Here is a 16,944-nt window from a genome sequence, read left to right on the forward strand (position 1 = left end):
CTGTTATGCGAGTACATTATTGACATTCAACACGCAGATGTGTTTCCTAACTTATTTAATGGCTACATGATTGTCCAAATTTTGCTCTCCTACATGACATTATCTGTCATAGATGTAAATATTTCCTACATACGAGTTTGGTGCTATGCACCTTCAGTATACTATTACTGTACGTTGTAATTTTTCTTAGTTGACTATAAACTCTGTTTCTGTTATTTGTATTCATAAAATCTTAACAAAATAAGATTGAACAATGAAAATGATTTCACAGTGGTTGGAGATGCATACTAATGCCCAGTGAAGTGAGTGGCCTCAAGGAGTACACAGAAATAAAATAAATCCCCCTACATAAATTGTACCTGCTTATCTGCAGTCTTCTCTTCTCTATATCCTTTCAAAGTCCAAAATGTATAAAGCTTGTCTGATCTGTCAGAAAAAGGGGGAAGATAGCTAATGTTACACAGCAGAGTTCAGTGAGGAGAGCTCTGAGAGCTGATTGGAGGGAAGGGTCATACCTCTTTCACACAGCACATAGGAACAGAGCTGACACTGCCAATCAGCTTGAGGTCCCTCCCCTGTCACTTTTTTCTTTTGGTGTCAGGAAAACTTGTTGAAAGTAATTCACGCAAATACCCCAGGAAAAAAAACAGCAGACAGAAATGCTCTTAACTGAGACAAATACACACTATAAAGGCATGTGCTTTGTTTCTATTTCACGTCTGAGGTTTACAAAAACTTTAATGGTTTTTGTGTGTGCTTAATTCACTAGGGGTCAAATCTTAAAAGTGTTTATATTTTTCTGTGTACATTTATCCAATTAGTGAAGGATATGGTGTTGCTTAGTGTTCTTCAAAGGGACCTTTATTCTCAAATCCAGGCATCACTAAATGACACTCCAGCAGCTCCCACACCACATCCAGTGCTGCTGTGCATTCCACCCTCCACTCTACTGTAGTCTGAGGTAGGACAGGTAAGCATCTAGGACACAGCTGTGAAGGATGGAGGAGGTGGTGGGTGATGTGCAGGGGGCAAAAGAGGACACTACTGTGTGGAACGGTAAAGGGGTGCAGGGGAGGATACTGATGTGGGGCAGTGAAGGAGGCAGATAAGGACACTGATGTGGGGGGGTAAAGGAGGGCAGTGGAGGACACTAATGTGGTGGGTGAAGGGGGGCAGAATAGAACAATGATGTGGGGGCAGAAGTGGACACTGTTGGGGCCATTGATGTGAAGGGGGTTTAGGACACTGATGTGAATGAAGAGGAGTGTGATGTGACAGGGGGTTCAGAAGACTACTGTCAAGGGGATGGATAGTGTGATGTGAAGGGGAACTGAGAACACTGCTTCAAAGGGAGAATTGTGATGTGAAGTTGGGGGTTTGATGTAAAGGTGGGATTGTAATATACAGGCACCCACAACCCAGAATTTCCTTTACAGTAAGCCATGTAGAGACACGGCCTACTTACATTAAGAGAGAGCAGTATGTGTGGTGTTGTGGCAATGGTGCAGAAGCTCTGTGAGCCTGCAGATTGTTGTTGCCACCACAGTCTTGGTGACTACAAGGTGCACCAATAATCTATTTATAAATTAAGAATTTTGATTTAAACAAAGAGCACGGGCATATAATACTAATTATTGGGGGATATTTTTAGTAACAAATTTCTTTTTTGAGTGTAGTGACTCTTTAATATATACAATTATGTATGTTCATGTCAAATAATGGGTCAAAGCTTTTTAATTGGTAAATCGCAACATACATCTGTATCCACTAGATTTTTATTTAGTATTTTAAAGCTTTAAAAATGGTTAACCTTGATTACAACTAGACTATTAACCACTTCCCGACCAGCCATCTTCATTATACTGCAACAAGGCGGCTCATTCCCGCGGGAATTTGCTTTTGTGGGCTCCCATTGGCCAGCGGGGGGGGAGCCAAACAGCGGAGACTCGATGTCCGCCGGCTACCTGCGATCGTTTTCCACAGTGACAGAATGGGGATTTGCCTGTGTAAACAAGGCAAATCTCCGTTCTGACAGGGAAGATTACACAGATCCTGTCTTTCTGCTATGCAGGAAGACAGATCTGTGTGTTGTCCCAGTGAGCCTTTCCCCCATACAGTTAGAACACACAGTGAGGCAACACAGTTAACCCCTTGATCGCCACTGATGTTAACCCCTTCCCTGCCAGTATCATTAGTACAATATAATAGTATAATAGTACATATATTGAGCACTGATTACTGTAATAATGTCACTGGTTCCCAAAAAAGTGTCAAAATGTCAGTTAGGTGTCCGATCAGTCCGCTGCAATGTCACAGTTCTGCTAAAAATCACTGATCACCGCCAATACTAGTAAAAAATAAAAATAAATAAATAATAAAAATGCCATAAATCTATCCCCTAATTTTGCGCAAGTCAATCAATATACGCTTATTGCGATTTTTTTGTACCAAAAATATTTAGCAGAATACATATCAGCTTAAACTGATGAATACATTCATTTTTTTTTTTTTGGAAATATTTTATAGCAGAAAGTAAAAAATAGTTTTTTTTTAAAAAAAGGTTTGTTTATAGCGTACAAAATAAAAAACTCAGAGGTGATCAAATACCACCAAAAGGAAGATCTATTTGTGGGAAAAAAAAGGACATAAATTTTGTTTGAGTACAGCGTCGCACGACCGCACAATTGATTGTCAGTTAATATGACGCAGTGCCGTATAGCAAAAAATGGCCTGGTCAGGAAGTGGGTAAATCCTTCCAGGGCTGAAGTGGTTAAACTGTGCATTTTTTTTAATATAGACATTCAAATATATATATATATATATATATATATATATATATATATATATATATATATATGACGGAAAGTATTCAGACCCCCTTAAATTTTTCACTCTGTGTTATATTTCAGCCATTTGCTAAAATCATTTAAGTTCATTTTTTTTCCTAATTAATGTACACACAGCACCCCATATTGACAGAAAAACACAGAATTGTTGACATTATTGCAGATTTATTAAAAAAGAAAAACTGAAATATCACATGGTCCTATTCAGACCCTTTGCTGTGACACTCATATATTTTACTCAGGTGCTGTCCATTTCTTCTGATCATCCTTGAGATGGTTAGGCTGGGTTCACACTGGTGCGACACGACAGCCGTCCTACTTTGGATCCGACTTTGCCCTGCGACATGAAGCCGGCATGTGTCCGACTTTCAATGAACGGGGATCCGACTTGGATCCCCGCCAATGCCCGGCACTGTGTTTGGTATGAATCTTTAGGGGGAACTCCGCGCCAAATTTTAAATAAAAAACCGGCATGGGTTCCCCCTCCAAGAGCATACCAGGCCCTTGGGTCTGGTATGGACCTTGAGGGGAACCCCCTACGCCGATAAAAACGGCGTGGGGGTCCCCCCAATCCATACCAGACCCTTATCCGAGCACGCAGCCCGGCCGGACAGGAATGGGGGTGGGGACGAGCGAGCGCCCCCCCCCCTCCTGAACCGTACCAGGCCGCATGCCCTCAACATGAGGGGTTGGTGCTTTGGGGGAGGGGGCACGCTGCGGCCCCCCACCCCAAAGCACCTTGTCCCCATGTTGATGAGGACAAGGGCCTCTTCCCGACAACCCTGGCCGTTGGTTGTCGGGGTCTGCGGGCGGAGGGCTTATCGGAATCCAGGAGCCCTCTTTAATAAGGGGGCCCCCAGATCCCGGCCCCCCACCCTATGTGAATGAGTATGGGGTACATGGTACCCCTACCCATTCACCTAGGGAAGTGTCAATAAAAAAAAACCACAGTACACAGGTTTCAAAATTAATTTATTGGGCAGCTCCAGTATCTTCTTCCGACTTCTCCCGGTGTTCCGCCTCTTCTCCCGGGCCCCGCCGCTATCTTCTTCCAGCTCTATTGCCAGCGAGGGGCTCGGTCTGCTGCCGATGTCTTGGCGCCGCTGTCTCGCCGCTTCTTCTCTTCATCTCTTCTTCCGATGTTGACACGACGCTCTCCCCGGCTGGAATGCTCTCTGTGCGCTCTGCTCTGACTTATATAGGCGGTGACCCCGCCCCCTTATGCCGTCACAGTCCCTGGGCATGCTGGGACTGTGACGTTTTAGGGGGCGTGGTCATCACCCGATGACCACGCCCCCTTATGCCGTCACAGTCCCAGCATGCCCAGGGACTGTGACGGCATAAGGGGGCGGGGTCACCGCCTATATAAGTCAGAGCAGAGCGCACAGAGAGCATTCCAGCCGGGGAGAGCGTCGTGTCAACATCGGAAGAAGAGATGAAGAGAAGAAGCGGCGAGACAGCGGCGACAAGACAGCGGCAGCAGACCGGGCCCCTCGCTGGCAATAGAGCTGGAAGAAGATAGCGGCGGGGCCCGGGAGAAGAGGCGGAACACCGGGAGAAGTCGGAAGAAGATACCGGAGCTGCCCAATAAATTAATTTTGAAACCTGTGTACTGTGGTTTTTTTTTATTGACACTTCCCTAGGTGAATGGGTAGGGGTACCATGTACCCCATACTCATTCACATAGGGTGGGGGGCCGGGATCTGGGGGCCCCCTTATTAAAGGGGGCTCCTGGATTCCGATAAGCCCTCCGCCCGCAGACCCCGACAACCAACGGCCAGGGTTGTCGGGAAGAGGCCCTTGTCCTCATCAACATGGGGACAAGGTGCTTTGGGGTGGGGGGCCGCAGCGCGCCCCCTCCCCCAAGGCACCAACCCCCCCATGTTGAGGGCATGCGGCCTGGTACGGTTCAGGAGGGGGGGGCGCTCGCTCGTCCCCACCCCCATTCCTGTCCGGCCGGGCTGCGTGCTCGGATAAGGGTCTGGTATGGATTGGGGGGGACCCCCACGCCGTTTTTATCGACGTAGGGGGTTCCCCTCAAGGTCCATACCAGACCCAAGGGCCTGGTATGCTCCTGGAGGGGGAACCCATGCCGGTTTTTTATTTAAAATTTGGCGCGGAGTTCCCCCTCAAGAACATCTGAGCACAAGTCGCGTGCCGAAGTCGGATCATGCAAGACGGCAATCCGACTTTGATCTGACTTCAATGATAGTCAATAGGCTGAAGTAGGATCAAAGTCGGACAAAAGTAGTACAGGGAGCATTTCTAAAGTCGGAACGACTTGTGTCGGACCAGTTAGGACGGCTCCCATAGGGAAACATTAAATTTCACACGTCATGCGACATGAGCTCCCAATGTCGGAGCGTTTGTCGGACCAGTGTGAACCCAGCCTTACTCCTTCATTTGAGTCCAGCTGTGTTTGATTATACTGATTGGACTTGATTAGGAAAGCCACACACCTGTCTATATAAGACCATACAGCTCACAGTGCATGTCAGAGCAAATGAGAATCATGAGGTCAAAGGAACTGCCTGAAGAGCTCAGAGACAGAATTGTGGCAAGGCACAGATCTGGCCAAGGTTACAAAAAAAATCTGCTGCACTTAAGGTTCCTAAGAGCACAGTGGCCTCCATAATCCTTAAATGGAAGACGTTTGGGATGACCAGAACCCTTCCTAGAGCTGGCCGTCTGGCCAAACTGAGCTATCAGGGGAGAAGAGCCTTGGTGAGAGAGGTAAAGAAGAACCCAAAGATCACTGTGGCTGAGCTCTAGAGATGCAGTCGGGAGATGGGAGAAAGTTGTAGAAAGTCAGCCATCACTGAAGCCCTCCACCAGTCGGGGCTTTATGGCAGAGTGGCCCGACGGAAGCCTCTCCTCAGTGCAAGACACATGAAAGCCCGCATGGAGTTTGCTAAAAAACACCTGAAGGACTCCAAGATGGTGAGAAATAAGATTCTCTGATCTGATGAGACCAAGATAGAACTTTTTGACCTTAATTCTAAGCGGTATGTGTGGAGAAAACTGGGCACTGCTCATCACCTGTCCAATACAGTCCCTGCAGTGAAGCATGGTGGTGGCAGCATCATGCTGTGGGGGTGTTTTTCAGCTGCAGAGACAGGACGACTGGTTGCAATCAAGGGAAAGATGAATGCGGCCAAGTATAGGGATATCCTGGACGAAAACCTTCTCCAGAGTGCTCAGGACTTCAGACTGGGCCAAAGGTTTACCTTCCAAGAAGACAATGACCCTAAGCACACAGCTAAAATAATGAAGGAGTGGCTTCACAACAACTCTGTGACTGTTCTTGAATGGCCCAGCCAGAGCCCTGACTTAAACACAATTGAGCATCTCTGGAGAGACCTAAAAATGGCTGTCTACCAACGTTTACCATCCAACCTGACAGAACTGGAGAGGATCTGCAAGGAGGAACGGCAGAGGATCCCCAAATCCAGGTGTAAAAAACTTGTTGCATCTTTCCCAAAAAGACTCATGGCTGTATTAGATCAAAAGGGTGCTTCTACTAAATACTGAGCAAAGGGTCTAAATACTTAGGACCATGTGATATTTCAGTTTTTCTTTTTTAATAAATCTGCAAAAATGTCAACAATTCTGTGTTTTTCTGTCAATATGTCAATATGGGGTGCTGTGTGTACATTAATGAGGAAAAAAATGAACTTAAATGATTTTAGCAAATGGCTGCAATATAACAAAGAGTGAAAAATTTAAGGGGGTCTGAATACTTTCTGTCCCCACTGTGTGTATATATATATATATATATATATATATATATATATATATATATATACCTATATACCAAAAGTAGCTGACTTCTTGTTCATTTGTGTTAGCTGTACGTTGTACATACAAGCATTTTGTGCTCAAGTAATTTCTGCATGACAAAACACAGTCATTTGAATTCATATTATTTTAAAAATGTTGGGGCTGTTTTGAAGGATTTTGCATCTGTCTTTGTCCCACTACCGAGATCCACCTGTTCATCTAGAAAGAATAATTCAGCCATAAGAAAGCTTAAAGCTGAATTTACACTTCAGTAACTGTTGCAGATTCATTCTCCTGCCTCACTGACTACAGCAGTCAGCAGCAATGTATGTGTCTGATAAAAAAGAAGAAAAAGAAAAAAAGAGGAAACAATAAAATGTAACTATTAAACACAGCAAGTTTGTTCACTTGGCTAAATTTGTTTTTAGCACAGTTGTTGTATTTCTAATCTTTGTATTTTCACAGTTACAAGAGTAACTAAAAGGAAAACAATACTTTTTCTTAATGTGATACATGGTAAAATAGATGGTATGTTTTTATTCTGGTCCATAAACTTCTATACGAATCAGCCACACTGAGTACAAGCTATTGAATTTTGAAGGATGGAACAGATGTTATCTGACAAGCTTCGCTGATTCAGTTTTTTTAATTCAGACTACAACAAACTAAACTGCCATGCAAAATGAAACTTTACAAGAAAAACTATGCTGCATTTTTTTTTGTTTTTTTTCTATAATCTTTTGTGTTGATGTTACCTGCATCCTTTTAAATTGTATGTACATGTAAAATTTTGTTTGTACAAATGAAGCAATGAAGAAGCATGCAGAGTTAAAGCAAACATAGAACTGAAAAAGACATTGTTAAATAATATAGTATTTATCATATGTTGACATGCTAATGTATTCTTATGCGAATGAGTACAAGGCAATATTAGTATTACTCATTCCCCAAAAAATTGAAAAATAAATCTACATACCAACACCAAATCCTTTAACGTAAATTACAATCAAATGAAATAGAAAAATATAAACAAAATCCTTCGATGTAAATCCAACATTACTCATGTTATCCAGTGATGTACTGTAAATCCATCATCAAGCATGATAAGCCATAGCCTGGAGATGTGTTCCTGCTGTCCAATGCACTACCCCTCCCCCTCCCCAACCACAACCCCAAATACTTTTAAGGAAGACAGGATGTTGGGCTTAGCCACCACCCTTACAAGGTACCCCCTAATGTTAATAGGCACGTGGCCTGCTCTAGTACAGGGAGGAAGGGCCATACACTTGCTCCTTTCATGCCCACCCAGACTTGATGCATAATGGTCTGGTTTGAATTTTATTAAAGGGACAGTACATATAAAAGTGGGAATAAAAATTGTTCCCTAAAATTCCAACCAGGCCCTTATCCAAGCATGCAGCCTGGGTGGCTAGGAAAGGGAGGGCAGTGAGTGATATGACCCACTTCCTTAATAACACCAGACCACTTTCCTTTCAAGTTTGAGGGGGTATCTTGCAAGGGGAGTGGCAATATCCAAGCACCATGTTTACATGTTTTGAGGGTCAAGCCATTTTCTTCTGAGTCAAAGGGAGTATGAATGCTTCCCCACCACCTTTTATACCTCTAAATTCTTAGCTTAGGAGCCTAAGGAGGGGAGGGGTCAGGGGTGGGGCACAGATCATGTGAACACATTAGTGAATCAATGATTAAAATATTAAATATATAAGTAAATAATTAATGATTATCGCCACAATAGACCAAAATGTGAACACCAGACTCCAAAGTGTCTCTTGAGATAATACAATCATATGTACATCATACTTTTACAGTAGGTAGCCTCCATAAATCACCAAAATCTCCTATGAAAAGTGTGGGTTCTCCATTATCTCTTTCTCCTGTTACCTCCATATCATCTTTAGTACTGTACACTGTAAGAGGATGTAAGAAGGGAAAGATGAGATTCCATTACTGACCTGTGATTTGATCCTCTCTTAATCATAGTAATATCTCCCGAGGGGGCAATCTAAAATGGCGCTGCCACTCTCCCTTGGAGCGCATGCCAAGTGCTAGGACTGGAAAGTCAGACGTGTGGGTGCATTTGCTTTCCATTCGCACTTCCAGTCAGTTTTACATCACTTCCGTTTCCACTGATATGTAATTTCCAGTCTCTCCAATTTCCAATTTCCCCTACTATGCATCCAAGTGGATGCATAGTAGGCAATAGCAGTGTGCTCACACTGTGGCATGCTGCACATTGCCACCCAGAGGAGGAATGCTACAATTAAAATCCTATGTTTACATCAATTCCTTAATTCCAGGATACTACCTTATCTCAACCTATACAAAGGAGCCATCGTTGTGTCAGCATTAGATGTGGGGGTGGGTGGAGACGCAATGGGGAAGCGGGGAATGGAGACAAAGTGACCTTAGAAAAAGGTATAAATAAAAAAGGAATATAAATACGCAATAAATTACACTATAAATAATATTAGACTGTACTTTGGCAAGGGTTTATTGAATACAGTACTAACCCATTAAATTCTTATTATTGTTTCTAGTTCGCTAAGAGATGGGATGGCATTGGAGACACTTATGAAATGTGGTCCTAGTTCACCAGTCAGTCAATGTAAGTGGCAATACATTCATCTCATAGTAAATTGTATATAAAAAAAGATAGAAATGTATATATACGTATATGTATATAAATACACACATATGCAAACCCCAGAATAACATAAAAACAAATATTTACAGTATATACTTGTATGCACTGTATGATAAATATGAGTGCAAGTGAAGAAAGAAAAAAATATGAAAACTGCAAAACAAACGATAGTGCTTCAGTGCACAAGGCATGTACATAAATACAATTTTAGAAAATCCATGCTAGGTAAGCTAAACTCAAAAAATCAGCTTGCATATGTAAATGTCCTTATGTCATTATATAAAGGAAATTGTAAAGTCCATGGTAAGAACAAAAACCGTTAACATGTGTTCTTCCAACTCAGGTGCGACCAGGAATGCCACAAGTCTGATCCGGGTGGATGATCTGTCCGATGACAGACTTCAGCCTTTTGGCCAGGACCTTGGCGAGGATTTTGCAGTCCACATTCAGAAGAGAGATTGGACGCCAATTTTTAAGATCCGATCTCTCCCCCTTCCGCTTATACAAAATCGTGATCATCCCGTCCCTCAGTGATGGAGGCATTCTGCCCTCCACCACCATCTCCCCGTACAGCTTGAGCAGGTCCGGGCCCACGAGATCCCACAGTGCTACATAGAGCTCAACTGGGAGACCATCGCAGCCCGGAGTCCTGCCTCGCCGAAAGGATTTAGCGGCAGAGTGCAGCTCCTCCAACACCAAGGGGGCGTTGACGGTTGATGAACCTGCAGGATCAATTTGGTTAGAAATACCTGACAGGAACCTGTCGGCCGCCTGTGTGTCCATTTCTTTTGGGGAGTAGAGGTTGGTGTAGTAGTCGCTGACCACTTGCATCACAGCCTTCTTCCCCTTCTGGAGTGTTCTGGTCTTGTCACGCAGCTCTGACAAGGGTGTGTGTCCTGAGTGAAGTTTCCTGAAAAAGAAAGTGTTACACTTCTCACCTTTCTCAAGATTCTCCACCTTGGCATGGAAGACAATGTGCCTGGATTCTTCCTTGAAGTGTCCTTTCAGGCTCTTCTTGGTGTCCTCCAGGTCCTGCCTAACGTCCCAGCCACAGTGATGAAGGTCCTGCAGGGACTGCAACTGACGCTTCAGTCTCCTGAGTTCCCTCCTCCTGGCACACACTTGCTGACATCCCCTTGCCTGAAAGAAACTGTGCAGCTTAACCTTCACAAACTCCCACCAGTCACTTACCCTTCCGAAGAATCTCTTTTCCTCCGTCCAGGTGGCATAGGCCTCCTGGAGTTCCCCCATCAATTCCTCGTTTTCCAGCAGGGTGCTATTCAGCTTCCAGGAACCCGATCCGTGGGCAAAGCCCTCGCCCAGGTCACCCCAAAAAGTGAATAGCCCTGTGGTCAGAGAAAAAGCAGGAGATCATGGAGAACTCACGATGCTTGACTGTTCTTGAAGTGAGCACGAAGTCAATCCTGGAACGCACAGATCCATCGGGTCGGCATCACGAATAGTTCACGGTCCCTTTCCCTTTGGATCCCACGGCGTCCTGCAAGGAGGCCTCCGAGATCATCTCCTTGAGCAGCCTAGAAGTAGCATCAAGTTTTGCGTATATGCTGGAGCTGCGCCCATCCTCTTCGATCGGACAGTTAAAATCACCGCCGATCACTACTGTTCTGGTGGTGACGAGTTGGGTCCGCAGGGTCTGGAAAAGTTCCAGCCGTGCATTCTTGTCTGGGGGGCGTACACGTTGATGAGCCTAACTGGCTCTTCCACCCATGAGCCGTCTATGACCAAGAGACGGCCACAGACTAGCTAATGGATTGAGTCAACCATGAAGCGCCCACCCTTGACCAGAATGGCTACCCCTGCAGACTTGCAATCGCTACCCCCGGACCAGTAGGAGGGACCAAGGGTCCACTGGGAGAACAGATGAGTGTACCTCCTCAAGGGAGGAAGGGCGCACTCCTGGAGCATGTAGACATCACTCTGCTGACTAGAAAGAAAGGTCAGAACCGCTTGCCTTCTAGATGTATCCTTGATACTCCTCACATTAATGGAAAAGATTGAGATCTCAGCCATAATGAAAAAGGGTATGAGGGTCTAGTTAACAAGGGTCCGAACTTATCTCCCCGGAGGGGGGGTGGCTCTTCCGTTGCGTCTTCTGCCTGTCCTGTGTTCTGGGCCAGGCCCAGCTCCTCGAGGACAGCCTCCATCATCTGCTGGTTGATGTTGATGTTGGAGGGGAGGTCATGCTCGGGATCGACCATGATCTCCTCCTCTTCCTCCGCCTCCCCTGCAGACTCTAGGTCCTCCACTACTTGCTCTGGTCCATCGCTGTCACGCTGGACCCTGTTGGGCCGTTTGGTGGAGGTGGCAGGTTCCTCAGCTGTTGGGCTTTCTGGTTTCCGTTTCCAGCTACGGCTTCCTATTGAGCCACTGGTGGGGGTGGAGGGGGGCGGGAGGGTGGGGAAGTCCTCCAGGGAGGACAGGTTCGGGGGGGTGGGTGGGGGTGTGCTGGAGGTAGGGGGTGGGGCTGGGGCAGGGGGTGGGCAGGGGCAGGGGGGGGTGAGAGTGGACTTACCTGTGGCCTTTTGAGGTTCCTTTGGATTCTTTGGTTTTTCTGGCAGCTTCCTCCCGGTGCTGGAGGGTGGCTTACCCTGGCTCAGGGCTCCAGCGTAGGTCCGGGTCCTCTGGGGGCAGTGTCTGAAGACATGCTCTGCCAATCCGCAAAGGTTGCAGGCTTTGGACCTCGGACAGTCCTTGGTCTCATGGCCTGTAACTCTACAGAACCTGCAAGCAAGCTCTGTACAATCCTTACCTATGTGTCCCGGTTGCCCACACTTGTTACAGTTGTAGGGTATGCCGGGGTGGAAAAGGATTCCTGCGGATGATCCCAGGGAGAAGAAAGGCTGCAGGTGCTGGATGTCCCCCGAAGGGTCTTTCCTCAGTTTGCAGAGCACAGACCACTTACCTATCCAGAAGCCGTTGGCATCGAAGATTTGGATCGCGTCCTTCACCACGGTGCAGAAGCTCTGGAGGTAGGTGGCTATGTCCTTTCCACTGGTATGGGGGTTCCTCATGGCCACTGTCACCCGCTTTTCGTCCCGTGTTATGGAGCAGTTCACAGTGAACTTCCGGAAAGGGGATTCAGGGCCACTGGTCTTCACCATCTCCCAGTATCTTCTGCAGACCTGAAATGACACAAAAGTTATAAAGAATATACCTCTTGTGAAGGCCTGCACAGAAAGTGTCTCCACTTTGCTGAACCCCTGTTCCAGAATTATCTTCTTTCCGAAGATCTCTGAGGTCATGTCAGGGACTCTTCCGTCCACCTCCTTCAGCTGCAGCACGACTGTCTGCTTCATCCAAGGCTCCAGTGCTGGGAGCCCATCTGCAGGCTGGTCTGGCTTGGCTGGTCCTGTTCGGCTGGTGCCGGCCGGGGTAGAGGTGGGGGTTGAGGCAGCGGCCTTCCCGGGCTCGGAGGAAGTTGCTGGAACGGGGTTTTTCTTCTCCTTGCTGGTCTTCTTGTCGCTCTTCCCCATCGTCGAGGAGTTGGATGTCGCTTCAGGTGTTCTTAGGCAGCTTCCTTCTGGTTCCTCAACGTCTTCGCTCTGTTCGTTGCCTTTACAAAGGCTCTAGCATCTACTGCCCGGAGGTAGTAATGCGGAGTGGGGGAGGAGGGAAGACCGCAATCTCGTTCTCTGTGGGGGCTAAGCCTCCAACCCAATAGCAGCAAGTAGGTGAAACTGAATTTAATCAACGATCCTACCAGGCCGAGCAGAGGGTACACCACAAGGACCAATTGGCTTGGATAGATGCAAGTGGTTCTCAACCTCCTAGCTGTGAAGCAGAGACACCCCTAAGGGCTAAAGTCGATACTACACTTGATCTTAGCCAAAAGGCAGAGAAGCAGGCTGATAGTGCAGAGCAGGGGCACTAGATAGTGCTTTATGGTTAATGCGGACGACGAGAGTAGCCAAACTTATACATGTTGAGTCAGCAACTGGGAGGATCAGTCACACACACAGCATCCCTTTGTCTCACTATAAATATACTCCTATATATTTTTATTGAGAGTATATATATTGAGAGTTTATAGTGAGAGAGAGGGACGCTGTGAGTTGCTACTGAATGTCAGCAAGTTAAACATTGGCTGGGTGTAAAAATTGTGCTCTATTTGTGGTGCCTTGATTCTAATGAAGGACAAGCAGCTGCTAAAAAAAAGGTTGGATTTATATACAAATAGGGAGGTAAATACATTATAGTCACAGTTAAGGAATGGGAGGAAAGGGAATAATGTGGAGAAAGGTCTCTGCTTTAATCTAACACACATCCATCTTCACGGGATCTTTCACACACTCCAAGGGCTCTTGTCCAGTCCTCTTGTCCAGTCTTGAGACACACAATTGGATGAGTTCCAGCAAATCATGTCCTTGATCATTTGTGGAAGATATCTTGAACCAAAGATCATAAAAGTCGTTTCCTGCCCCAGGCTCAAAGCTGAGTTTCTGAGTCATTCTGGTCAGGTTTGGGCAGTGGTCCTGGTATTTGTCATTGTTATGAGGATAATTTTCCTGCACAGTATTTTTGAATGAGCAATTTTTAAATGATAATATTTTTAAGATACAGGATCAATTAATATGAACACAGACTAAAAATAGGAGATTTATTCACCAGACATGTATTCATACAAAATAGTTGACAGAAACAAACTTTACATAAAATGAAGAATGCTAATAGTGCTACATAAAATTAAGAATATCAATTGAAACACCTGCTAATGGGAGTGTTGTACTTTTTAAATTACATGGAAATGATAAATTTTCGCTGTAGAATCAATAACCAAGAAAAAATGACGATTAGACAGAACGTCTGTATTTCACAAATTCAGCCATCACTATATTGCAGATAAGTAAGTGATTAATAGCGTGAAATAAAATTTGAGGTTTGCTGTCAATAGAATGGGAACTATAAAAATTATAATGAAAAATTGAAGCTTAGAGAAAAATCTTCAGGGCGGTTATCGACTCGAGAGAAATAGTTATACAACTGTATATCATAATCAATAAATCAATATTTAAGATATGAATACACAGATGAATATAAGGTAAAAATCAATACAACATAAATACCCTTTCCAAAATGGCTACTGGTCTGAAATGATGGTTACCAGAGTTTCAAAATGGCTGTCATGGCTTCCAAGATGGCTTCTGCTTAAAAAGGAATTACTTCTTGCGACCTCAGAGTTTTAACGTATAAGGTGTCAAGGAATCTTCATGAATGTGGAGATATGAGTTGATGAATGAAGTGTGTGTTGTGTGTTTGATTGAGTGTCCCTCCATGGCATCTATCTTGATCACTCTTAATAAACCTTTTTTGGAACATACTGCACTATGATATGCACTTTTGTTCCTTCTTGTAAGGAAGTGAGTAACTGACAGACCTTGGGCAATGGATATATCCAGTAAGAGTATTAAGAGACATCCCTCTAAGACGCCACTCCAGCTGACTGTTTTGAACAGGCCTGATTGACCTCTGTAAGGGGGGTCCATGCATCGCGGTAAGAGGCAATATGAACGGGTGTTGATGGAGGCTCTCCTTTGGTTACTCTTCGGTCCGATCCATCATTATTTTGGTTCTTTATAGAGTCTATATATATTACCATTTTAGGACTGTTAATCTGTTTTCCAGCGCTGCACTTTTGTCGTCTTTTATTTATAAGACAGTATCATACCTCCTAATCAGCTGCAGTTCCTGACCGTGTGATTGATTACACAAAACAAGAGAGAGGGGGAGGGAGCTGCTTCCAATTCACTTAGCTGTTAGTTGCACACCTTCTGCCGATCACAGAGGGCCACAGGGTCTGCCCAGCCACTCCTTGTAGCTGACTGAAGTGCACTGATAAGGTGGCTGGCTTTAGTAAAGGTAGGATGCAAGGAAAGCTGGGAGAACAAGAGCGCCTTCTACATTTTCTAGGTTTTTTTTATTATTTTCATATGCCCACCATAGTTCCTACTGGAGGGTCATTATTAAGATGGGGCTGGGAGTGTGGTCTGTGTTTAGGGGAGTGGCGTTTGTGTGGGGAAATCTGTACTGGGTGAGGATTTGGGATAAAAACTTTATGGGGGAATATGACCTTGGAGGGGGGGGGTATTTGTACTGAGAGGAGGGAGTTTGTGAATCCTGATCATTCCCATGCAGTGCGATTTTGGAGCCTATTCTTTTGAATGGGCTGTAAATCACACCAGAACAAAGAAACATTAGTGCATGCACTACTCTTAAAAATGCACTGCAGTACCATACAATTTGTTTGCAATTTGCTTTTGAGTGCCATTAACAATACAATGGCACTCGGTGCAGATCACAAGGGTAGTGCTTCTCAGGCACAATGTGAGAAACATGCACAGAAGAATAAATACAAAATACAATTCTAAAAAGAAATGAACTCTAAAACATAATTGTCAAAAATGAAGGGCTCATTCACATGTGCTTTGCTATCTGAAGAGCTGTCAGCATTTCAATCACTCTTTAGAGAGCTTTTGACAGGTGGTGAGGAGCCATATTGCCTTCTCACCACCTGTTTTAGCAGGCAGGCCGAAATCATGTCCTTTGCATGCAGTCACAGGGCACTTGTAGAGCAGCACTATTCACTTAAATGGGTCATTTCTGACAAGGGCATAATTTCTGCCATGGCTGCGTAGCACAGCATCACAGCCATGGCCTATGTACTCCCCTAGCCACTCTCTCCCTTGAAAAAGTTGCAGTTGGCAGGCAGTAGAAGCACAGCTCAACCATGGGTTTTTACCATCCCCAAACTCATGTGTTAATGAGCCCATAGGACTTATTTATCCATGTACTCTGGACCTGTGAATGATTGAATTGTTCACGCAGTTGTAGTTGCCTGTTACTGTAAGGGGACACAGTGGTTGAACACACCAAATTTAACAGCTGTTCAATTGTAGGGGAGTGGTCCTGAATGTGCACTGTCTTTGTTTGGGGCTGTGCACCTGAACCCACACACCTGTCACCCATAGTGTAACATTTGCTGCCTGCACATAGCTCCGGGTGACTCCGGCCATATAAACAAATCACTGGTTCACATTGTACAGGCCATAGTGCCCATGTGAATGAGCCCCAATACCTCATTCACACACAGAGCTTTATTTATTTTTCAATACAGAAATATTGTAATGGGACTTTTAGTTGCTGAAACCTCCTAATGAAATAATATATGACACAGTAATGTATACAAATGTCCAAATTTTATTAAATACATAAAAATGTTTTATATTGTTTAAGACATGTGTAACAAAAATATGAAACAGCACACTCTGTATACACCCATAAACAACCCCTACAACAAGGTGAACAATTTCCTCAATAATCACAATTATATGTAATCATGAACCATGATAAACACTCAAGACCAAAGTATGAGAAAAGAGACACATCCCAATGCGTTTCGTATGGTAGCTTTTTCAGAGGTTCTTGTTGACAGAGAGGTCGGTGCAATAGAGTTGATTCACGTAATAGCTCTGGGAAGCCTCAAAATAGGCATTGCATGTTCCCACCAGGGCACTGCAGAATGGGTCAAATGTCTGTTTCAATCATGTAGGTCTGAAACCAGCCCAAGAAAAGCTGTCCCACAAAGCACATCAGAAATCCCATACACAGAAATTTGTGATTCCAAGCTAAATTGAT

General features: G+C 44.8%; 1 protein-coding gene across 1 annotated transcript; it reads right to left on the reverse strand.

Moving 5' to 3' along the window:
- Window positions 1-8,441: 8,441 nt before the first annotated feature.
- On the reverse strand, window positions 8,442-12,785 carry LOC141127619 (uncharacterized). Its single transcript, XM_073614244.1, has 2 exons — window positions 11,825-12,785; window positions 8,442-8,554 (listed from the first exon to the last, which is right to left on the reverse strand). The coding sequence occupies exons 1-2, from the start codon at window positions 12,783-12,785 to the stop codon at window positions 8,442-8,444; spliced, it is 1,074 nt and encodes a 357-aa protein (XP_073470345.1).
- Between the last annotated feature and the right edge of the window lie 4,159 nt (window positions 12,786-16,944).

The sequence above is a fragment of the Aquarana catesbeiana genome, linkage group LG02 (assembly GCF_042186555.1).
Source record: "Aquarana catesbeiana isolate 2022-GZ linkage group LG02, ASM4218655v1, whole genome shotgun sequence".
NCBI lineage: Eukaryota > Metazoa > Chordata > Amphibia > Anura > Ranidae > Aquarana > Aquarana catesbeiana.

What these genes read in the sequence shown, in the direction of transcription:
- LOC141127619 (XM_073614244.1), bottom strand. Translation starts at nt 12,785, where the DNA reads ATGGGGAAGAGCGACAAGAAGACCAGCAAGGAGAAGAAAAACCCCGTT. An exon ending in GGAACCTCAAAAGGCCACAG is followed by an intron (nt 8,555 to 11,824) that starts GTAAGTCCACTC and finishes ATCCTCTTACAG; the next exon opens with TGTACAGTACTAAAGATGAT.